Here is a 24,542-nt window from a genome sequence, read left to right on the forward strand (position 1 = left end):
AAAGCTAGACATGCATATCCAGTTTTGAATCATAGACTTTATTAAATTTATAGGAATCTGTTGATTGGGTTGGAGATTACAATGAACCATTGACTGGATTTTCATGGAGAGGTGGATCTGAACGAGAAACCACAGGAATTCAGATCTGGAGCGAAGTTTTCCTCATCAATAAGCTTGATGGTAAAAAGGTATGACACTTTTTAAATAAAATTAAAATTTTATTTTTGGTGGTAACTTTGAAATGGTCTTTTGAAAACTGACTTGTAATTTCACATAATGTTACAAGGGTCAGAGTAGCATCCTACTGAAAATACAGCGGTATTTACTCTTTAGTGATCCCAGGAGACAGAAATCATAGCACAAAATAGCAGGTAACAAGTTGATATTTTTACACTGTCTCAATGCTAGGGTTTTTTTTTTTTTCTTAGATTATCAGAGAAAATTAAAAGTGACTGTACCCAGCAGCTAATTAATATTCTTTAATTTCCTGTGGTATTCATGGCACATACAAGAAGTTATCTTTTAAGTATTCATTGATAATAGACGTTTTTAGTTCTTTTGTTGTTAATGTCATGGTAACCCTGGTAGCCTGGATGCTCTGTACAATGTCAGCAATGTACTTTATTTTCCTGTAGGTTGCAGTGTTACTGATGGATACTCAGGGAACCTTTGACAGTCAGTCAACTTTGAGAGATTCGGCCACAGTATTTGCCCTTAGCACAATGATAAGCTCAATACAGGTATGGAATAAAACAAATCTATTTGCGGATGTTCCTTTAACTAAAATTCATGAATAGTGTTTGTTCATACATGTGGCAATGAGACAGAGAGAACGGCAAATGATATGTGTTGCTCAGTCCGCTCCACATGAACAGCCATTGTCACTATAGGCTATGGCAGTCTAACCAATTATCAGTTTCTACAATGGCTGCTTTAGTCCAGAGCAGCTTTATTCTTGTTATTTTTCTGTTAAAATTTAGAATAAATTAGAATAATATTAAATTTTATAGCTAAGGGTGTAGCTCACTTGGTAGAGTGTTTGCCTTGCAACAAGGTCCTGGGTTCAGTCCCCAACCCCACATAAAGCAGGCGTGGTGGAGAAGGCCTGTTACTCTGTACAGAGGAGATGGGAGCAGGGAGACCAAGAGTTTAAAGTCATATTTTTTTGTACAGTGAGACTGAGGCTAGCCTAGTCTACATGTGACCCTGTCTCAAAAAGAAAAGAACAATCTTGTGTCGATGAGATAGCTATGCGTGCAAAGGTGGAAAGAAAGCAGACCCCACAGAGCTGGCCTCTGACCTCCACCCACAGATCATGGGACACTTCCCCTATGCACACACACTGAACATACCAACAAAAATAAATAAGCCAATTTAAAAGCCTTATATGCAGATTTGGGGACAAGCTATTATAACTTGTTTAGTGAAACAGGATTTATAAACTTATGATGTTATTTTACATTATCAATGAAGTTATTTCTAAATGTGAAAGCTTTATATGTTCATAGCTTTAAAAACAGTTTATATAGATGTAACAGTTACATTTATATATAACCATATGTACTTAAAGCTCTTCCCTTTCTTTTGCTCTTTTTCCCCTTTTTAACAGTACTGTTGGGTGGGGAGGAGGTTTTATAAACTTTCTAAATTGTTCTGAAAGTTAGTGTGCAGCTGAAACAAGTTTAAGGATTACTGTTAGATACTTTCTGCTTGTTGAAGAGAGCAGGGAGAGAAGACAGTGAAGAAACAAAAGCAGAAGTTTTTTCAAAGGCAAGATAACTTTTAAAGGTGAGAAAGGCAAAGCAGGGTAAGTCCAGGCTGTGGTCATGTGCAGATGGGGGTCTGGAGTTACTGAGCAGGCAGCCATCGTCTCTGGTCAGTACCTTCCATACCAGTACAAAGGAAGAGGAAGGATGGAGTGAAATTTTAAATAAATGACTTTAACACAAAAGCTATGCTTATAATCCATGGTTGATACTTCAAAATAAATCTACCTCTTGGGGTTGGAGAGATGGCTCAGACATAAGTAGCACTTTTTGCACTTGCATAAGACCTGGGTTCAGCTCCCAGTTGACACACGGTGGCTCACAGCCATTCATAATTCTAGTTAGTTCCAGTGGATCTTACTCTCTTCCGACTGCTGCAGACACCTGGCACTAAATGTGGTGTATACATGTACATTCAAAGAAAAATTCTTACATATAAATTAAAATATAATTTTTAAAGGATTGCCACAAGAAATCTATCTATGAAACACAGGTTAGTACTGTAATTCAAAAACTTGCTTCTTTGATGAATCTTTAAAGTACAGACTCAATATCTGTTTTCTTTAAAGTCAAGAGAAAAGATCATTTGTACAAGCCAATTAAAACCAGTTTAACTTTGCATTACCACTCATTATTTACTATTTATATTTGACCTGAAAAACACTGCATCTTTTTATAGAAAGTCTGTCAAGTCATGTCTATTTTAAATTATTATCTGAGAAATTACACTATTTAAAGAAGTACAAATGGATACTGTTTGTGTCAATATGTAAACATATAAGCAACATTAATTAATTATTAATTTAAAGTTACTAATGTTATCGCCTCAAGGAAAATAAAAAGACAACACAAGGTATCACCTTAGCGCTGTGGTGGAAGAGAGAGGCAGGCACACAAAGCTGTGAGCATGGCGTTCAGAACCTAACTTCTGTGTGGAGTGAATTTCTGCGGACACAAACAAATCAATAAATTATGAAGAGGTCACTGTAATTTTCCAAACAATATTCCAGTTGGGCAGGAAGACCAACTTCTGTGAACCCTGCTTTGCGAAGGGCTGAGGCAAGAGACTACAGGTTGAGCACTGTGGTGAAACCTCCTTCCTCGGGTCTCATAAATGTCTGTAAGAGAGCTGTTGTATAATAACTGACATTTATGGAAACAGAACTGCAAAGTTCTCAGAACGGTGCTGATCTCTTCTTCTCTGACTCCTTACCCCACATCAAGGTCTACAACTTATCCCAAAATGTCCAGGAGGACGACCTTCAGCATCTCCAGGTAAAAGCTCTTTCTGTGTATCTGGTAGTCTTTTGGTCATGCAGCCAGAATTGTGGGGGACTGCAGACTCATGACTACACGAGGGTCATTGTGGTGCCAGTTTCTTGTCAGTCACGTATGGCTCTGTCCTTTCTAATTCGGTTTTCCTATTTCTTTGTTTCTAAACCTGCTCACTCCCAGTGCTGAATATATGAAAGTATATGGCAAATCAAAGTGGACAAAGAATCTTCCGTGTAAAGAGTCTCTGAACTGCAATAGCAAATCTTAAGGTCAAGAATTTGATAACTTGTTGGTATTGTGTCTGTATAAGCCAGACTTCTTCCTTGTGAACCTTGTGGCTCAGAACTGTTAGAAAAAGCATGAGGACAGCTCAGAAGTTGGCGTGAGTTCTTATCTGAAAGAGACTGTGGTGGATCCTAGCTAACGGTCATGTCTTAGAGATGAGGAGAGGGAGCATGAGAAGATAAGTGGTTTGGGAGGCTCCTGTGGCCAGTCAGTGATAGAACTGAGTAAGACACATGGCTGGGTCCTGTGTTCTTCCCACTCTCCAGGAGGTTGGAGACTAAAGGAGAAGAATGGATGTATTCTAGAGATGTTTTTATGTATGCAGTAGTATTCTCTCCTGTCTCAGCTCAAGTTATTCTTGAGTAGGTAGCAAAGCGTCTCTTCTTCCGATAGCTCTCTATATGTTTTACATAAAATTTTACTTATTATGTGTATAGAATACTGGCTGAGTGTGCTTCCATAATAAAAGCAAGCATCATAACTTGGCCAGCTACTTTCCTAGTGAACAGCATGGCACCATTGCACACGGCGTATTTATTCATCTCTACAAAAGGATAATTTGGGCCAGTGAGCTATCCTGAGCTAACAGGATACTCTGATCATTTATAATCTTTCCCTGTAAAGGACAATACCTTGCTCTGAAGTTATTGTGAATTCAAGTTAGGCCAGTACACAAGTGTGATAATCGTATACCATCACTGGACCAGTCACCTTTAGACATACCAAGACTTTGAGCTCATCACTCCAAAAAGTATCTAGTAATAACTCTTTGCTTCTTGATTTTTACTGCCCTGTATGGATGGCAGATGAAACTAGGATGCTATTGTAAAGGAGCAAGGGGTGGGTATCAGCGTTCTCCCTCAGCTCCATGAGCTGGGTGGCTTATCAGCCATTGTGTGAAAGGAACTCATCCTGTGTCACATGGGAAAACACTAAGCCAGCCTCGAGTCCCTCCCATCAGTCATCTCTGAAGGCCTGTGTTCACTAAAATTTTGCATTTGTCAAAATAACAACAACAACAACAACAAAACCTCTCCTCATTCTTCATCTTCTTAGTTGTAATCAATTAAAAAAAATAAGAGAAGACAGTATATTTAATTTCCCACTAATTTTGTAGCCTAGGTCATTACTACATGTATTGTGTATTACGGCCCTCTAAGCCAAGGTAAGTCCTACTTGGAAAAGTCATTTCACATGTGTCCTTTCGACATTTGTTATAGCAAAGCATGGGTTCAGGGCTGGGGTACCTCCCTTTGCAGCAGGTGCTGAGCACTTTGCTCGCAGTGCTTGCACAGTGAGGCACACGTGAAGAAGAAAGGGCGATGGGCTTAAAGTGGAGAGTTCTTCTTACCGTGTACGAGGTTTGTAATTACCACAGCTCTGCTTTACATAATGAATGCTTTTTTCTGAGATTATTAAAACTGTAGCACTCTGCTGCAGCTGGGGAATAAATAGAAGAAACCCAACAAGTAAATGAGTCTTATCTCTTTCTCCTCTCTCTCCCCATCCTTCTCTCTTGGATTCTCCTCCCAGCTTTTCACTGAGTATGGCAGGTTGGCAATGGAAGAAACATTCCTGAAGCCTTTTCAGGTGGGTAAAAATTGAATGATGGAGAATTCCTATTGGATTTTTATGGAATCTATAGCTATGATTTTAATCATGGTCATAGCTTTCTTCCTTGATTTATTTCATTCTAGATGCAACTGTAGACTGGATGTGGTGGCACTTGTCTTTGGTCCCAGCATGGGCTCAAGGCAGGAAGATTGCTATGAGTATGAAACAGATGGATTTTCAGTTCAGGGCCAGCCTTATGTACCCTGGTCATTATCAAGGCCGGCCAGAGTTACATAGTGAGGAAGAGACCTTGCCTCAGGAGACATGCTATTTGATATGAAGACGAGATAGAATTAGGGAAGTAAAAATGCGTCCAATATCTGGCTCATGTGAGAATAACAGCTTTTCCATGAGTTTAGTTAACTGACACCAGAGAGGATATTGGGGAAGAGGCTTTTCGAGTTCCCTTTCTTACATGCTAACCTCTCTCACTGTCTAAGTGTACCAGTACCCAGCCAGGCTGATGCTAGTGTAACCACTGTGTCGGGGTCTAAAGAGTCACTTGTGTTCATCCCTTGCTATCAGACCTTTGAAATGCCAGGTCCCAAAGAATTAAAAACACCTAAGGGATCCCACATGGATGAAGGGAAAGATGGAAGTCCTACTGCCTGTCAGAGGAGAGACTGGCTTCCTAGGAAGAGAGTTCATATACTTCTGGCAACTTATTGCAGCCCCTTACAGGACTGATAGTCAAGGTTATGGTGGGCTGGTAACAGGCAGGACCGTGCTTTTCCAGGCCCGCTTAGCTGCACAGCTCTGACCCTGCATTTCCACCCAGACCTTGTCTCCGTTCTCCCACAGTAGACTGGGGTTGGGCTGGGGGTCAATGGACCCTTGCATTTGTTCCCCTTTCCAGTGTAGCCACCCTGACTAAGTCCCCCATCTCTATGTTTGTCTCTTACTGGGGTAGTGAGAGGGTGGTAGCTGGCCAGACTTGCCCTAAAACCTCCAGTAACTGGGGTCAGTGACTAACATCAAGGTAGCATCTGAGCTTGACTTGAGCTCTGTCAGCTACTTCTATAGTCCTTCAAATCCTGCCCTTTACAAGTAAGAGATAGAACTGAGTCGAATGCCCTTCAGACAGTGCCTGAAGGAGGAAACAGTTTTTGTACCATCTAAAGCTAACTGCTTCAGTCTAGCTTGTCAAAGGAAGCCATAGCTAAGCTCCAGATACTCATAACATCCAGGATGGGTGCTAATCCGAGGGGAACATGAGCCACAGGGTAAACAATGTCTGAAAAAAGGCCCACAAAGTGAGAAGCTCTTATGGCAAACAGTACACTGACACGAGCTGTCCATCCTCTGTGGCCAAGTGACAAATGATCTTAGACCACTGACACAGTTGTGAAAGTGGGGATCTGGAGTGGCTTAAGTATGAACATGGAGGTCTCCGATCAGATTGCATTCAAGATGTTCAGTAGATAATTCCTTGAAAAGGTCAGTGGAGGATTCTTCAGAAGCAGTCTCAATCTGGCCCCTGAAGTTCAGGCGAGGGTAGAGGAGGTGTTGAGGGAGAACAAAATCAATCCTGCTTTAAAATCTTCAATGTGGTTCACAATACTTTCAGTGCTCTTGTGTTTCTTTTTTAATTCATCTGTTAGTTGGTATTGAAGTATTGAATGGCAGCTCTAATATTTCTTTGACTTCTCTATTCTCAGGACTTATGACTAGATTGTAAATTCTAGAAACAGACCTCAGGTCTCTGTTGCTAATACATGGCAAGATAAACCAACAGGAAGACACACACACACACACACACACACACACACACACACACACACACACACACACGTCGGGGAGAATGGTGACAGAAGGGAGGCAGTAGACAGACAGACAGGTATTATGTCTTTGGTTAAGAAAAATGCCAGTGTCCTAAAAACAAATAATATGAAACCTTTTGAGATTCCTGCTTATTGTTGAAACATATAGATGTTATGAAATATCAGTAAAAAGAAATTTTGGGGACTGGTGAAATGGCTCAGTCAGGTAGTGCTTGTTCTAATTGTGCTTCCTACACCCAGCACTGTGCATATGGAGACAGGCTGCTCCTGGCAATGTGAGGACCAGGTAGCCTAGTTTCCTTGGATACTTCTGGGCTAGTACAAGACCCTGTCTCAGAAACCAAGTGAACAGCTCCTGAGGAATGACACCCAAAGCTGTTCGCTGGTTTCTACATGTATGTTCACACATTTGCAACTCACAAGCACACATAAACACATGTACCTGCACACACACTAACATACACCAAACACACACATTTAAAAAAGCAAGCAAGCGGGGTTGGGGATATAGCTCAGTGGTAGAGCGCTTGCCTAGGAAGCGCAAGGCCCTGGGTTCGGTCCCCAGCTCCGAAAAAAAGACCCCCCCCCCAAAAAAAAGCAAGCAAGCAAAACAACAGCTCTGAGACTAGAGAAATGGCTCAGCTCTTCCATTAAGAACTTCTGCTGCTCTTCCAGAGGACCTGGATTCTGTTCTCAGCACCCACAGTTGTGGCTCTCAACTGTGTATAACTCCAGTTCCAGAGGAACCAACACCCTCTTTTGACCTCCCTTGGTACTGCATGCACATGCAGGCAAAAACTATATATATAAAATTACAAAAACAAAACCCCCACAGTTTTGACTGAATGAATCAACAATGGCTTCTTAAACATTAAAGTATGGATTTTTAATCTATTTGAAATTGAAATGAGATTTAAGCAGTAATAGCCAAAGCCTTTGAATAAATTTGAGATTAAAGCAACTAAATTCAAAACAAAAAGATGCTACTATGCATCATATAATTAAAAGGAAAGATGCAAATATATAATACATGTATTATACACATATATAATAAAATAATACTATCATAATGCTCAGGACACTTAACATTAGTGACATAATTCATATTTAGAGTAGAAAATACATAAGAATGAGACTAGAGAGATGACTGCAGTTAAGGGCACTGGCTATTCTAGAAGACTCAAGTTTTATTCCCATTAAGTAAATGGTGTTTCACAGCCATCTGAAGTGCCAGTCCCAGGGGATTCGGTGCTGTCTTATGGCTCCTGTGGGCACCAAGGTCTTGAGTGGTGCTCAGACATATATGCAGGCAAAATACTCATGTATATAAAATAATTTCTAAAATAGAAAATAACAGCATAAAATAACTTTCAGATGGTATTTCAGTTTACTTAATGAATTGTAATAACTGTTCCTTGCATGCCCCAAGAAGCAAACTCTAATCAATGTAACTCAGATTACAATCTGAGGTAAGAGCTAGTGAGATCTCTTCAGGTGACCTTGCTTAATTTTCTCTTGCTTTAGTCACTATGTGCACTCCCATCGTAAGTATAGCAATCCAACAAGAGCCAGTTGATGTTATCTGTCCTATAAATAACAAGGTTCTTTAAATTAACTATAGCTTTAAAAGGTGCAATTGAAAACTTTCTTATGATCAAAACTAATGTCCAGTCCTGAGACCCTGGTGAAAATCTCTGGTCAGATGTGAGGTGATTTATCGCTATTGATGGCTGTGAATGTTGCTTCCGTGGTCATTTGAGCTTTCATGAGCCATGCCTGGCTCTACACTGATCTGCACTGGATGAACAAATCCTTGGATCTGGGTCTGTATAACTAATTGTAGGTATTTTTTAGGTTATCAGATGTTATTTAAAATTCATTCTAAATCCAACTTCAAGCAAGTCTGAATTTTTCTAGTGTTCTCAGGTAAATGTAGCTACCCGTTTCTTGTGGCTCTCACAGAGCATGTTACTCAACCTCTCAGACTGGGCCGTGGTGGCAATAAGTGTTTGTCACTGAATCCATGCTGAGAAGATCCTCCCTTAAGCTGGAATATGGACTTCAAGATGCCCTCTGTCCTACCATTAAATGCTCTCCTTGGCTATCACATGTTTATGGCTTACTGTTTAGCCATTTCATACCCTCTAGTTATGGAGGTTACAAGGAGATAGAAATATTCCTTAACCAATTAACAGTCTCAGGATTCACTTGGGCCAATGGTGTATATACTGATGCATGTCTGTATGGCAGATGTGTTTAGTAGCCAGTCTACAAAAGCTTAAATTTAAATAGTGGCCATGGTATTCCTGAACCCTGATCTCTTTAGGCTAGACCTCTAACTAAATCTGCGGACTTGTATGCCTTTCTGAGCCTGGTGACCTGAGACAGATAGGAAGAGCTGACAGAATTTGTGGCAGTATAGCTGAAAGAGAAGAGATGGCGACCATAGCCTTGGCGATGGATGGAAAGCATCCTTCCCAGAAACACTTGAAATCATTGCAGTGTCATACCATCTTAACCCACAGTCACTGGTGGAGAAAAGGAAGCTGAACTGTCCAGGTCATGCACAGTGTGGCTAAGGTCTGTTTCAGCACTGTGCAGCCCAGCAGACAGCTTCTACAGCAGGGAGGTTTCAGTACCAGAGAGATGAGTACAGGTGCTCAGTAAATTGATGTTTACTTGTGATAGGAACATTACAGGCGTTGAATCCTTAAAAAGAGAAGCCTTCCTGGGCATGACTTCACTCACTCTCAGAGGCCTTGGTTTCTTTCTCAAGTGTGTAGTTGAGGACTGTTGACATTTAGTCTATTACTGCTCATCTCCTCAGTGTCAGTACTTCATCCTCTCAATTACTTCTTCCTAGTCTTTTCCAGGATTCTCTTTCTTTTATAAATCAAATCCAGGACCTTACACACAGTAGGCAAGTAAGTACTCTTCCCTGAGCTGCTTCCTGGTCCTCCCACAGTGCCTTTATTAACCATTTTCACGTATTCAAATCCCACCAATGCTTTTGACATCAGAACAGAACTTAATCATCTCTGGGAGATAAAAGAAAAGTTTTTTTTTCACACTCATCTGAGTGGAGACATAATTATGTTCCAATCAGTCCTATTGAGCTTTTAATGTTTTAATGGAGCTGACAGTTGCCCCCCCTGCCCGTGTGTATATGTGTGTGTTTGTGTGTGTGTGTGTGTAGTAAGGAAATACATGGCACAAACAATTAGATGGCTTGAATCACTTCCAAGGAATTTTGCAAGCCACTTTGAAACAAAACATCTTGGGCAAAAATCTGTGCTGATTGGAGCTGCCAAATAATGCCAGAGAAGTAACCTGACCTCGCTGAGAAAAAGAAAGGCTACTGTCGGCCTGCTAGGGGTGGGGAGGGATTGGTGGGGGCCCACAGGGAAGAGCCCTACCTAGATTCTGTCCAGAGAGCAGAGGTGACCCCAGAGCATCACGAATTAGAGTTACATATCTGGCAACTCCGGGTTAGGTCAAGGTTCAGGCCAAAGTTCTCTTGGTTTCCACATTTTGGCTATGGAGTGTGACTGCCAGGCAGAGATGACAGCTGAGTGGTGCTGTTCTGTGCCAGGCACCTGCCAAGGAGTGTTTTATACATTGTACAGGTCAGCACTCACCGTGCCAGTGCTGTCGCTTCTCAGTCTCCTAATCTTAGCCAACGAGGAAGCAGCCATTCAGAGAACTTTATAAACTTAATACTGCTTATACATACCATGACAGCGCAGAGCTAATCTCTGTCACAGGCCACAGGTCTGAAGCCTTGAATCCAGCCCCCATCTTCTCTCCCTGCTCCTTATCCCTAGCACTTGCTGAACTGTAACTTGTGATCTTGTATTTAATGATCACATCCCACCTCATTACTTAACCTGTAGGTCTTAAGGACAGTAGCTTTGTCATTTGCTCCTTTTATCCTAGAGTACCAGTTACATGAAACTCCTCAGACAAACCATGACTAACAGTCAACGCGGTCCACTAATGGTCATGGTGCACACATTAAAATTTGTATATAATTTTCCTATAAGGAGACCCCTGAGTTCAGAACCAGAGTCTTAAATTCACTGGCTCTTGAATGCTACCCCTCAGGTCCTCTTGCTGTCTGGAACTCATCACTGTGTTCTCTCTGCTCAGTCTCTTCTCAGACGTGTTCTCTGTGGAGCTCTTCTTTCCTTCCCAATAACCTCTGTAGAAACTCCTCTCTCGAAGGGTCTCATAGCAAAGGAATGGCCACACTGCCCCAAGTCTACTTAAACAGCTGGCCCAGAGGCTGCGGAAGTTGAATTTAAACCTTGGTCCAGAGCTGAGTTTTAAGAAATTTTATGTAGCTCCAGAAGATAGAAATGGGCTGTAGACTTCCTTAATAGTTTGATATGCACTGTCTACAGAGCAGTCACTGTCTCCGTTCCAACTAATCTACTAGTTAAACCCTCAGGTGGAGAAAATGGTTAGGCCAGGTGTGGTGGGGAAATGGCTTTAAACCACAGGCAGGCCTTTGGAGGCAGAGGCAGGCAGTCTCTATGCATTCAAGGCCACCTGGTCTACATACCGGAATCCAAGGCAGCTAAGGCTACATAGTGAGATCCTGTCTTAAAAAAACAAAACCAAAAACAAAACCGGGCAGGGAGGGAGGGAGGGAGGAAGGAAGGGAGGGAGGGAGAGAGAAAGAAATGGGTAAAAGCATTGAAAAGCATTGAGAACCTTCCATCGAGTCAGGTGCAGGGAACTCACTGTGGCTGGGGTTAGCCTGCTGCTCACCTTTGAACCACACAGCATGCTTCAACAGAACTCACTGTAAGACCAACACTACCCATTCTTATCTCTGTAACCCACAAAGTAGGTCATCAGTTTGGTCTTTCTCACTGGCTGTTGGTAGAATGAGTCTTGCTGATGGGCTGGCTATCACTGGCTGTTGGTAGAATGAGTCTTGCTGATGGGCTGGCTATTACTGGCTGTTGGTAGAAACAAGCTGTTTAGTTTATATGGTCTCAAAGTATTTTCTAGACTTTTTCTCCACCTGAAGCAGGTGTTAAAACTGAAATTGATTGGTTAAACACATCAGAGACTAGTTTAGATATTTATTGACCACTGATTCTAAATCAGTTTTTCCTTTAGAGGCTATGATGGGTTTCCCTCATAAACTTAGCATTAGCTTTCCGGTATTAGATCGTTTAAGTATTTCATATGGACATCAACACATGTACTGACATAGTCCATATCCTGGTAACACTGATAGAGCTATGACTGTTCGTTGTACTCCAGTCATTTATACTCAAACTTCTTTTATTGTTATTTCAAAGTTATTATGTATAAATAGGAGACAGAAGGAAAGGTAAGAGGAAGCCTGAGAAGGCTAATTTTCTCATGGCAAGAAAAGAAGGGTCAAAAATATCCTTAGAGGGCTGGAGAGATGGCTCAGTAATTAAGAGCACTGACTGCTCTTCCAAAGGTCCTGAGTTCAATTCCCAGCAACCACATGGCGGCTCACAACCATCTGTAATGGCATCTGATGCCCTCTTCTGGTATGCAAGTGTACATTCAGGCGGAACTCTATACATAATAAATAAATAAATTAAAAAAAAAATCCTTAGAAACAAGTACCTAGGCTAACCATAGACTTTGCTCATCTGTAGCAGGATAAGTAATGACTCACATAGTGGACTGTTATGCAGTGATGACGATGATGATAAAGTTTGCAGCAGTGTGATGAATTTCACAAATAGAATATTGGATGAAGACAAGCAGAACTAACCAGTGATTTCTCACGTCAGAGTAGTGCTGCCCTTTTAGCAGGAGTGAGGGAAGAGAGCAGGGTCAGGGCTCCTGGAGCACAGACATTGTTTGTCCATCTAGTGCTGACTTCACAGAGTACTCAGTTGCTGAAAATATGTTAAGCCATGTCATTATATGTGATTTTCTGTATAGAACATTAACACAGATTTTAAAGTGAGCATACAACATGAACCTCTGGTGGTAAAAAAAAAAATCAGTTATTAAAACTCATTACTATCTTAACTGCCATCCTAAGTCTTTAGATATTTAATTTCAATTATATTTTATTGTAATTTTTTCACCTTGGTTGTGTCATTAAGATGCTCTCTTTAATAAAATAAACTTGTCTTTATTTTCCCTTTGACCTACTCCTTGGACATAACTGTTACCAAGTGTTAGCTGCAGTTGCTTTTGAGATTTGGAATGCATTTTAAATTTTCTTCTCTGGACTTTGTCCTTTTACGATAAGAAAGTGAATGTTATCATTTCTATAAAAATAATAAAGTAATTTAATTTAGAAAAAAGTTGGTAGAGAGCTGGCAAGGTGGTTCAAGTGTGTTAGGAGTGCTTGCTGCTAAGGCTTATTACTTGAGTTTAGTCCCTAGAACTCACATAGTAGGAAAAAAAAAACCAACTGCCACCAGCTGTCCTCTGACCTTTACAGATACATGGGTAAATACACATAGACACACACAAAAAGTTCAAAAAGAAACTTTTAAGAAAACAAAAAGGGGTTGGGGATTTAGCTCAGTGGTAGAGCGCTTGCCTAGCAATCGCAAGACCGTGGGTTCGGTCCCCAGCTCCGAAAAAAAGAAAAAAGAAAGAAAACAAAAAGGTAAAAGCTGATATAATGTCTCAGTCAGGGTTTCTATTCCTGCACAAACATCATGACCAAGAAGCAAGTTGGGGAGCACCTTACATTTCCACATTGCTGTTCATTACCAAAGGAAGTCAGGACAGGAACTCACACAGGTAGGATCTTAGAGACAGGAATGGATACAGAAGCTATGGAAGGATGCTGTTTACTGGCTTGCTTCCCCTGGCTTGCTCAGCTTGCTCTCTTATAGAACCCAAGACTATTAGCTTAGGGATGGCACCACCAACAATGGGCTAGGCCCTCCCCTCTTGATCACTAGTTAAGAAAATGCCTTATAGCTGGGTCTCATGCAGACATTTCCTTAAGGGAGGCCCCTTTCTGTGATAACTCCAGCTGTGTAAAGTTGACGCACAAAACTAGCCAGTACATAGAGTATGCTTGCCAGAGATTGTGGTAAGACAATCTCTCACAACCAGAGACCAGGGACCAGGGACAGCCTGGTCACACAGTGAGTTCAACACTAGCCTGGACTACATAGTGGAATTCTCTCAAAAGTATTAATTTTTTAAAAGCCAGCTTAGGATCTTATGCATATATTCTGCTGTAGCATAAAAAATGGAGGGGGGGGAGGAGGAAAAGAGAGAGAGGGAAGGAGGGGAGAAAGAGAAGAAGGAGGGGGAGGGAGAGAGATGTGGGGAGAGAGGGAGAGACAGAGAGAGACTGAGAGGCTCGTAGGAACACACCACACAAAATCAATTATAGCTCCATTCAGCCAGCTTCTGGTGGGTAATGACGTCTCACATCTTAGTGGGATGCATTCATCCTAGAGTTTGGAGCAGCTTGCTGTTCACGCTTAGTGGAAGCACAGTCATGTGGCCCGCTGAGAAACTGGTATTTGCTTTGAATGCCACAGTATGATGTTATGATGCAATAATGTGATTGGCTCCAGTGAAAAGCAGAGAGAGAGGGCTGCAGCCTCCAAGCACTCTTACCCACCATTTCTTACTACTTTCAGAGTCTGATATTTCTTGTTCGAGACTGGAGTTTCCCATACGAATTCTCATACGGAGCTGATGGTGGCGCCAAGTTCTTGGAAAAACGCCTCAAGGTTGGTTAGCTATTTGGGTGCATGCCGCATCCCCAGACCTAATCCACAGGATCTCGGCTAGGTGATTGCCCCCGTAGTATCCCTATAAACAAACCAAGAGAGATTTATACTAACCCATGGAGTTGTAATTTTAAGTATTGTCAATGATTTGATACAGATACTTCTCTGGTAGTTGTAATAAAACACTAACTCATTCTTAAAGGCAAAATTTTTATCTTGAAGACCGAAAACAGTACCAAACTACAGTGTAAAAATCTGGACTCACTTTTCCTGGCAGTTGAGAGAAGTGTTCCATTCTGTGGTTTCTACCCGCTGTTAAACACGTGTCTGAAATGGACTGAGTATTTAGCATTGTGTGAATACCTAGCCATCAGATGCCTGTCAGAACTCTAAGTGTTGAGCTGCTTAGTTTTGTTTTGTTGGTTGGGGGTGGGGTGTGTTTGTTTGGTCAACTTCATCTAAGCTTGGGTCACCTGGAAAGAGACTTTCAACTGAGAAAATGCCTCCATCAGACTGGACTGTAAGAAAGTCTATCCAGAGTGGGGGGTGGGGGTTCTCGATGATTGGTGTGGGAGGGCCCAGCCCACTGTGGGTAGCATCACACCTAGGCAGGCAGGTCTGGAGAATATAAGAAAGCAGGCTGAGCAGGCCATGAGGAGCAAGCCAGTATGCAATATTCCTCCATGGCCTCTGCTCAGACCCAACCTCTAGGCTCCTGCTTTGAGAGGGTGGCCTGACTTCCCTTGGTAATGGAGTATAAAGTGAAATGAAATAATCCTCTTCTTCCCCAAGCTGTTTTTGGTCATGGTGCTTATCATAGCAGCAGACAGAGAACTGTGACAGGAATTCATACCAGAGACTGGGCTGTTGCTGCATTCAACTTTGTAGGAAGACAGCAGCGTGTAACTCGCACTAAGCATTTGCTATACTTAGATATGGCTGTGTAGACAAAGTCAACCTTCAGTCCTAGCCACATGGCGCTGTTCTATGGAAGCAGACAGGCAAAGCAAATATAGGATGGCACAGGAATCCTTTGTTCAGGTTATGTCCCAAAAATGTTTTAACTTCAGAATGATTTCTGCAGGTCTCAGGGAACCAGCACGAAGAACTACAGAATGTCAGAAAGCACATCCATTCCTGTTTTACCAACATTTCCTGTTTTCTCCTACCTCATCCTGGCTTAAAAGTAGCTACGAACCCAAACTTTGATGGAAAACTAAAAGGTTTGCCAGCCTCTTCATGAATACGTTTGCATTGCTTATCAGATCATGGAATCAACTCCACGGGCTTGTGGCCACTGGCTTAGCTTACCCACTAATGCGGCAGATGAAGGGAACTGGGGATGAGGCTTGGTGCTAGAGCTCCCTCCCCTGAGTCGGCTGTGGGATCTATGGTACTGAATGTGAACACACACCCAAACCCTGCCTGCAGCAGCAGCCAGCACCCTCACCTCTCATCACAGCTTTGGAGCCTGTGTGTACTCAGCTCCCCTTACTTATATTAAAAGGGGAAAATATTTGTGTTTTAGAAGGTTGCATTTATTGAAATATACATTTAGGAATGAAAGCAAACACTGAATTCAGTACTGAAATGAATCTAGACTCTTTAAAATGGCTACTGAAGAATTTAACAATTATAAAAACGTCACCAAAAAGCAAAGTCTTCTCTATAGAAGAACAATGTCTTTAAAACGAAAGAATAAGCACGAAGTGTTTTTCAGCCAATATCTTCCGCAGCATGTAATTTGCATGTAACAGATTGACTCATGTTTGAAGGGCGTGGGAGTAGGGGTAGGGTTTTCAAAAGTGGAACTTCACATTCCTGAGAAAGACAAGGCACTGTCTTTCGATACTGACTGTCAAGGTTGACTTTTTGACTCGTGAGCCTATCGTTGAACACACTGGAATTCAAGCATTCTTGTCTTTCTTATGATTTGGTCATCAAGAATATTTTCCCTTGCATCCATGAGATTATCTGACACTTTTATCTTTAACATTGACAATTGATATAATAATCAAAATTCTAAATTTCTAAGCCACCAGCATTGCTTTTTTTTTCTTTTATTTTCTTTTTTTCGGAGCTGGGGACCGAACCCAGGGCCTTGTGCTTGCTAGGCAAGCGCTCTACCACTGAGCTAAATCCCCAACCCCCCAGCATTGCTTTTGTAAACCTAAGAATCTTGTTATAAGATATTTGATCACATCATAAGCCCCAAGATTGTGTTGATCCTATTTCTAGTTGTGGTGTGGCTCAGTCCCTAGCACACACCTTTAATCCCAAACAATGAAGGTGAAGTTAGGTTTTAGAAGGGAACAGCCCTTGAAAGTGATGTCTATTGAGTGGTAGATAAAGTGACAGATCAGAGAAAGATTAGACAGAATAGAATCTGCCCAACTCTCAAGAAGAGAGAGGAAAGGGAAGCTACTTAAGTACAGTTGGGCGTGGGGGAAGGAGGCAGTTTTACCAGGAGAGTTTTCAGAGCCAAGTTGAAGAGAGGTAAAGACAGAAGGAGCCAGAAACTTAGAACAGATTGCCAAAGTTAGTATAAGGCCAAGCAGAGCAATTCAGTAGAGGCAGGAGAGGGGGAGGGGGAGGGAGACGGGGAAGGGGAAAGCCAGATTGGATCAGTCATCTTGGAGAGGAGTTTGAGGCAGAACAGCTGGGTTGAACCAGCCAGAGCTCAGGAAGAACTAGGGAGTGAGCTTATGCAGAAGTAACTCTCAGAGATGAATACAGCTGGGCCTAGACTAGATCGTATGGAGGCTAGAAGCTTCTAGGTCTGTTAGCAGACTGAGGCAGGAAGCTTCGGAGACAGTTATTTTCAGACAAATAATAGTTACTTTTACATTTGGTGCCCAGTTTAGTTGGAAGAAAAGCCTAACTGAGACAATAATTACCTCAAGTAAGTTACTTTTACAGAATTTTCCTCTTTTTCCTTTTTTTTTTTTTTTACAACAGCAGACAGCAGTGGGCACATCATACTAACATGCAGATGTCAGAAGCCAATGTGATCTCATTGTCACTTCTGAGGTGTAACCCACTAGTGGACACAGCCCTCTTACTTTTATGAAGTTAGTAAGGTTTCAGTGTGTCTTGAATAAAGTACATAAAGAGCAAGGGTCTCTAGAATTAGGAGCCATAAACAGAAGCAGGAGGTACGGGCTGGAGGGACAAGCCTGAGCAAGGAGGGTCCCTGTTGGGAAGAAAGGAACCCGCTGGTCCGTTCGGCTACAGTGGCCAGCAGCTGCAGCTCATGCGTCCACTGAGGCACTTTGTACGTTAGCTCAGGAAGGCTTGGGAAAGAAGAATCTCATGCCTACTTTGTAATAGTTTGTTCTCCATCCCGTTGGACCTCTATGTCCAAGCAGACATTGTCTACTGCACTTGACTACAACTGTCTACCAACTGAGAGTTTGCAGAGTAGCTAGTCCTGGGAAAAAGAAATGGAAACTGGCTTCAGTTACCCTCAGAGTTGTGTTTTAACGAGCTTGCATACATTATAGGATTGCTGCTAATCTACCTTGTAAACATAATTTCTTAATTTCTTTAATTGAAAATATATTTTTCCCTCACATAATATATCCTGTTTATAGCTTCCTTTCCCTCTTTTCCTCCCAGCTCTTCTCCACCTCCCTTCCCATCCACCCCTTATATGTCTCTCATTAGAGACATAATAGGCTTCTATGGGGAGATAATAAAATAAAATATGGTAAGATAAAACCCAAATTAGCACATCAGAATTGGGCAAAAGAAACAAACGGAAGGAAAAGAGCCCAAGAGAAAGCACAGGAAACAGAGGCCCACGTGTTCACACACTCTGGAATTTTATAATATATGCACAGAGGACTTACAGGGTAAACTGTGTAAGTTAAAATAAGGTATTTTTATGAGGAGATAGGGAGCCTCCAAAGACGCCCTGGAGTCCATTTCCTGTTGGCACCTACAGCTGGGCACGCAACCTACCCCAGTGGGACTGCCTTGGAGGAAACTAAATTTTCATTCAAGTGGTTTTCAATTAGAGATGGCTTCTGGGTTAGGGATGGGGGCATATGTCCACGTTTTTTGTTCAGGGGTCTAGAATCCCAAGTGGTGCAGGCATATGCAGGCCTGTGTGTGTAGCCTCAGTCTCTGTGAATTCAAGTGTGTCGATGATGTCGGTTTAGAGGCTTTGTTCTCTTGCTGTTTTCCCATCTGACTCTAACACTCTCTCTGCCTCTCCTCCCACGGGTCCCCTGTGCTCTGTGGGGAGGAATTTGATGGAGTTCCCCCTGTTCAGAGCTAGTGTTCCTGGGTCTCTTGCTCTCTGCATAATGTCTGCCTGTAGGTCTCTGTATTTCTTCCCATTTGCTGCAGGGGGAAGCGTCTCTGATGATGACAAACAAGGTATTTATAAATATAACAGAATGTCAGTATGAGTCATTTTATTGCTACTTTTTGTTGTTTTTAATATTTTTAGAATACTAGTACCTGGTTCTACTCTAGCTCCCTGGGATATCTAGTCTCAGGTTCTTGGTCAGCCAAGCAGTGTGAGGTATAGGCCTTCAGTCAGATCAGATATTGGTTGGTGGTGGCCCTAGCATATCTTGCAGGCAGGACACCATTGTAGACCAAAGGGTTAGTGGCTGGCCTGGTAGTGTGCAGAGTACCTTCCTATACCTAAGACACTAACACGTCGAGGTGAAAGCTCTATGTAGGCAGCTCATGGTGTGGGTGTTGTTTTCAGCAGTGTGCGTCTGCTGTATTAGGTTCCCACGCTACCCCTCCAATAGCCTTTCCACTTGATCCTCCCATTCCAGTCCCCTACTCATCTATCTGCAACTTCTCTATTCTCTTTCTGTTTCCTAGGGAGATCTGTCTGTCCTGCCAGTACTTTATTCTAATCTAACCTCTGAGGTTCTTTGGATTGTAGCTTGGTTATCATTGACCTAAAAGCTGATATCCATAAGCGCAAATGCACACTACATTTGTCCTTCTACCTGTGAATTTCATTTCTTTTTTTAAATGGCTGACCAATACTCCACTGAGTAGATGTACCACATTTTCTTTATCCATTCTTCTGTTGAGGGATATCCAGCTTGTTTCCAATTTCTGTCTTACGAGTAAAGCACCAATGAACATGCAAATCCTGAATCTTACAGTGTGATGATTTCTATCCTGGATGTCCTGTGGGCAAAGCATGGTGTTCTTCAGAGGGCTGGCATCTATCAAATCAAATGTCCTCTGGATACAAGCAATTATGAAGACTTTGTTCTTTGGTAGCAGATCCTCGTGTGCTGTTTCACAAGCCGAGACATCTTCCTAGCTCCTCACCAACGTTAATAATCTGTCCACTGTTCTACAAAGCATTCCAATTACTAACATCTTTAATAGCACCAGAAATAGCAGTATTTTCAGTATCCTTAAAAATGTTATGATGAAATTTAACTGCTATAAATGGAGGAACTTCCCATACTGGAAACCAGAGGTCAAAAATGTTGAGTCTTGTTCATTCACATGGCATTCAACTAGCTTTTACTGCATTGAATACTTCTGCTAGCATCGTAAATAGTCTTAATTAACAAGGAATTATATAGAACCATCAGGCAACCACAGTTCTTTAGCAGCATTTGGTGTTTGGACTATTATGTGACAGGAGGAATTTCTTTTCTGGTCCAGTCTATTTGGGCTAGGTTTCTTGTATATTCATGGGCATCTCTTTCTTTAGGTTAAGGAAGTTTTCTTCTATAATTTTGTTGAAGATATTTACTGGCCTTTTAATTTGGGAATCTTCACTCTCTTCTATATCTATTATCCTCAGGGTTGGTCTTCTCATTGTGTGCTGGATTTCCTGGATGTTTTTGGTTAGGGACTTTTTACATTTTACATTTTCTTTGATGGTTGTGTCTATGTTTTCTATGGTATCTTCTGCCCCTGAGATTCTCTCTTCTATCTCCCATATTCTGTTAGTGATACTTCCATCTATGACTTCTGATCTCTTTCCTAGGTGTTCTATCTACAGGGTTGTCTCCCTTCGTGATTTTTTTTTTATTGTTTTTATTTCCATTTTTAGTTCCTGGATGGTTTTGTTTAATTCCTTTACCTGTGGGGTTTTTGTGTTTCCTCTTTAAGAGCTTCTGTTTACCTGTGTTATTCTGTATTTCTTTAAGGAAGGTATTTATATCCTTCCTTAAGTTTTCTATCATCATCATGAGATGCTATTTTAAATCCAAATCTTGCTTTTCCGGTGTGATTGGGTGTCCAGGACTTGCTGTAGTAGAACCCGGTTCTGATGATGCCGTGTAGCCTTGGTTTCTGTTGCTTATCTTCTTGTGCTTGCCTCTCACCATCGGGTTATCTCTGGTGTTACCTGCCCTTGCTGTCTCTGAGTGCAGCCTGTACCTCCTGTGATTCTGGTTGTGCCAGAGCTTCTCAGAGTCCAGCTGTCTCTGTGATCCTATGACTTTGGGATCCTGTGATCCTGAGATCCTGGTTGTATCCCATCTCCTGGGAGTTGAGCTCCCTCTGTGATCCTGTGATCCTGAGCGTGTTAGAGCGCTGGGAGTCAGACTTCCTCTGGGTGTTGTGGTACTTGGTACAGAGCCAACACCCAAGGTCCGCTCAGGGCACTGGTTCAGATTGGAAGGAACCTGTGCCCCTGGCTGGGTGGGTCCCCAGTTACTCCAGGTGTTGGGGCCTCCTCACCTCTGATCCTGGGTGTTAGAGCACCTGGGAGTCGGGCTTTCTCTGGGTGTTATGGAACCGGTTGCCATGTTTAACATTTAATGTCAAGAAATACTTTATCGATATGAGTCATGTAAGTGGAGCGGAACTGTATCATAAAGAATGGCTCCCCTGTAGCAGGTCTCCAGAGTTGGTGACTTATGGGGAAGTGAGTGGCAGCAATGCCAGTGGGGCCAGGGCAGTGAAAGCATCAAAGAGGAGTATTCTGAAGCATGGAGGATTGGACTGGATTTTTTAAAGTAATGGTTAATTTCCTTTCCTTAATTGTAGAAATAGATGACGAATTCATCAAAAACTTGAAAATACTGATTCCGTGGCTCCTTAGTCCCGAGAGCCTAGATATTAAAGAGATCAATGGGAATAAAATCACCTGCCGAGGTCTGCTGGAGTACTTCAAGGTACCACTCTCAGTTCTGGAGCTTTTGTGAGCATGTCCCCCTGATATGCACTGGATCAGACGCCCTTCACCTCAAAATCCCATGGGCAATGTATAAGGTGCCCTAAGAGAAGTTACTTTGTGAGGAAATAGAATCTTTTTTGAGGAAGGAACTATGCACAAAATGAAAATGTTTCAAAGAGTTAAACAAACCTTTGTGAGGCTGCTTCCTAGAGTCTCCCTCCCCGTGCTCACTTTCACCTTTAAGATTGTTCAAAAGCAACTTTATTTTCTTCCTGAAAAAGATTCTTTAAACTATTACCTGTACCATTGGTATTTTAAAGAGACTTACTTTAAATTCATATTTACCTCTTGACTTTTTTTTTAAAGATTTATTCATTTATTATATATAAGTACACTGTAGCTGTCTTCAGACACACCAGAAGAGGGCATCGGATCTCTTTACAAATGGTTGTGAGCCACCATGTGTGGTTGCTGGGAATTGAACTCAGGACCTCTGGAAGAGTAGTCGGGTGCTCTTAACCACTGAGCCATCTCTCCAGCCCCCTTACCTCTTGACTTTAATAAATGCCCTTTGCCAACATGCATATATTTAATGACGACATTAGCTTGATTTGTGAAGTGCTTCATGATTAAATGGCAATTTTTAAAATTGGTATTTTACCATCTAAAATGCCTTTTTGTGTGATCTATTTTCCTTTATCACTTTGAACAATTGCTTTCTCTGAATTTCTGGTCTAACCTAATCCAGACTAACAGTGTGGATTCAGGGCTTCATGAACCCTGAGCAGTTCAGCCCTGTGAGCTTCTGCTGTTAGAAGGGCACAGGCTCAGAAAAGAGAGGTTTGTTCATTGGAGGGTTTGAGAAAAGCTTGAAGGAGAGAATGGAGTCTTTCTGGAAAGCAGCATTGGCGTGTGGGTATGAGTGAGAAGAGCAGTCAGAGGAGTGAACAGCTTTAGCTAAAAACAAACAAACATGGAAAGAATACTTCCTGACCATATTTTTAAGCTGTCAAGACAACATAGGGGAGATATAGTCTGAAACTGCGTGCTTGAGTCTTTCTCCTGGCTGTTTTGTTTCAGGCGTACATAAAGATCTACCAAGGGGAAGAATTGCCACATCCCAAGTCCATGTTACAGGTACGTGTTTGTGGGAGTCATGGTGTCTGAAAACGTATGTCTCTGAAGCCAAGCTTTCCTGCTCGTAATCACCTGAAGATAACTTGCCTAACCACATCCATGTGTCCACCAGAACATTCCACACGCACACAACAGCTTTACTTAGGTCGAGATCCATTTTGTCCCAAAGACCTTTCCTCGTCTTTACACTGAACCAGTTAGACAGACTCATCATGTTCTGGCTGGTGCACTGGTTCCCACCATGGTCAGAGATGAGACTTAAGAGAAAAAGTTTATTCAAGTGAACATTCATTTTAGCATTATGGCTGATGAAGTAAAAATCTGTCCTGTGCATCTGTAGAAGCTAATCATAATAAACATGTAGTAGAAGCACTTGCTCAGCTCCTTGCCGGCTGGTCCTGCTCCAGGACCACGGACAGTCCGCTGCACGTGACTCACCTTACATTACAACATGTGCTCTGTCCCAAGGCCACAGCAGAAGCCAACAACCTAGCAGCTGTTGCGACCGCCAAGGACACATACAACAGGAAGATGGAGGAGGTAAGGCCTCAGGCTTTAACATGGCATTTCTTCTTTAACCCTTGTTCATTGTCACATCACACCATGTGCATGTGCAGAGAGGGGACTTCGGTGGCACTTAGCTCAGTGTGTATGCATGTATGTGTCACGTGTCTGAACTGCTCTTCTCACTCATACCCACACGCCAATACTGCCCTTCCTCAGAAGGCTCCATCCTCTCCCTTCAAGCTTTTCTCAAACCCCTCTAATGGACAAACCTCCCCATTCTGAGCCTGTGCCCCTCTACAGCACATAAAAATAGAAAATTACACAATGGGATAATGGGCGTGGGAAGCCGAGACAGGGGAATTGCCACGCAGATGAAGCCAACCTGGCCTATGTGATGAGTTCAAGCCTAGCCTGAGACACAAAGCAAAGGAGACACACAGACAGTACAGTGTTTGGTTCGTTTGCTTTGGTTTCTAGACAGCCCTGGCTGCCCTAGAACTCACTCTGTAGACCATGCTGGCCTCAAATGCACGGAAACCTGCCTACCTCTGCCTCCTGAGTGCTGGAATTAAAGGTATGCACCACCACTAGTCAATCACAATGAACAGTTTTTAAAGCTTTTAAAAATGAAGAGATCTCTCCTAACAAAATATTCTTGTTCACATGTTATTAGAACACATTGCCACACTGGGAGAGTTAAGAGATTAAAAATAACACGCTACTCTCTCCACTGGGTATACTTAATTCTATTGCTTAATATTTCTCTGAAAACCTGTAAGAAACAAAAATCAACCCTCAAGAACCAACATTTTTATATAATATATTTTCTCATTTTAGTTTTAACTAATGTGAGAAGTGCCAATTTCTCCTTAAAGAGTGAAATCTAAAATTGGTGGAAACTTAACAATCAAGAGAAACATGGTATATATAATTAGAGAATACTCAGATGTATTGTCAACAGTAAAATTGTAGCCAAAGTTAAGGACATGGTTAACTAAAAATCACTTTGTACTGTTTTATGTGCATGCGTGTGTGTAGTGGTCAGGGCCCACGCACATGTGAAAGCCAGTGGAGACTGTGGAGCAATTTCCTCCGGTGCTCACGACCTCATTCCTTGAAGAGAGCATCTCACTCTGAGCTGGAAACAAGCTGGGCCGTGACTGTCTAGGACTGCTTGTCTTCACCCCTCAGTGCTGGGGCTATCAGCATGTGCAGCTGTGACCGGTTTTTTCTTTGTTTGTTTGTTTGTTTGTTTGTTTGTTTACACAGTTGTTGGGATTTGACCTCAGGTCCTCATGCTTGTGTAAGCAATTATTTCTACCCACCCAGCCATCTCCCCAGCTTA

General features: G+C 42.1%; 1 protein-coding gene across 1 annotated transcript in view; it reads left to right on the forward strand.

Annotated features, from left to right (window-relative positions):
* Positions 1-24,542, forward strand: part of Atl1 (atlastin GTPase 1) — a 91,101-nt gene that overhangs the window by 60,394 nt on the left and 6,165 nt on the right. The window contains exons 4-12 of the mRNA XM_032907871.1: positions 54-188; positions 636-740; positions 2,991-3,041; positions 4,860-4,916; positions 14,341-14,433; positions 15,518-15,656; positions 21,424-21,551; positions 22,634-22,690; positions 23,159-23,230. Of these exons, the coding sequence (XP_032763762.1) occupies positions 54-188; positions 636-740; positions 2,991-3,041; positions 4,860-4,916; positions 14,341-14,433; positions 15,518-15,656; positions 21,424-21,551; positions 22,634-22,690; positions 23,159-23,230 (837 nt within the window). The remainder of the gene's footprint in view (positions 1-53; positions 189-635; positions 741-2,990; positions 3,042-4,859; positions 4,917-14,340; positions 14,434-15,517; positions 15,657-21,423; positions 21,552-22,633; positions 22,691-23,158; positions 23,231-24,542) is intronic.

This window comes from Rattus rattus, chromosome 7 (assembly GCF_011064425.1).
Source record: "Rattus rattus isolate New Zealand chromosome 7, Rrattus_CSIRO_v1, whole genome shotgun sequence".
Lineage (NCBI taxonomy): Eukaryota > Metazoa > Chordata > Mammalia > Rodentia > Muridae > Rattus > Rattus rattus.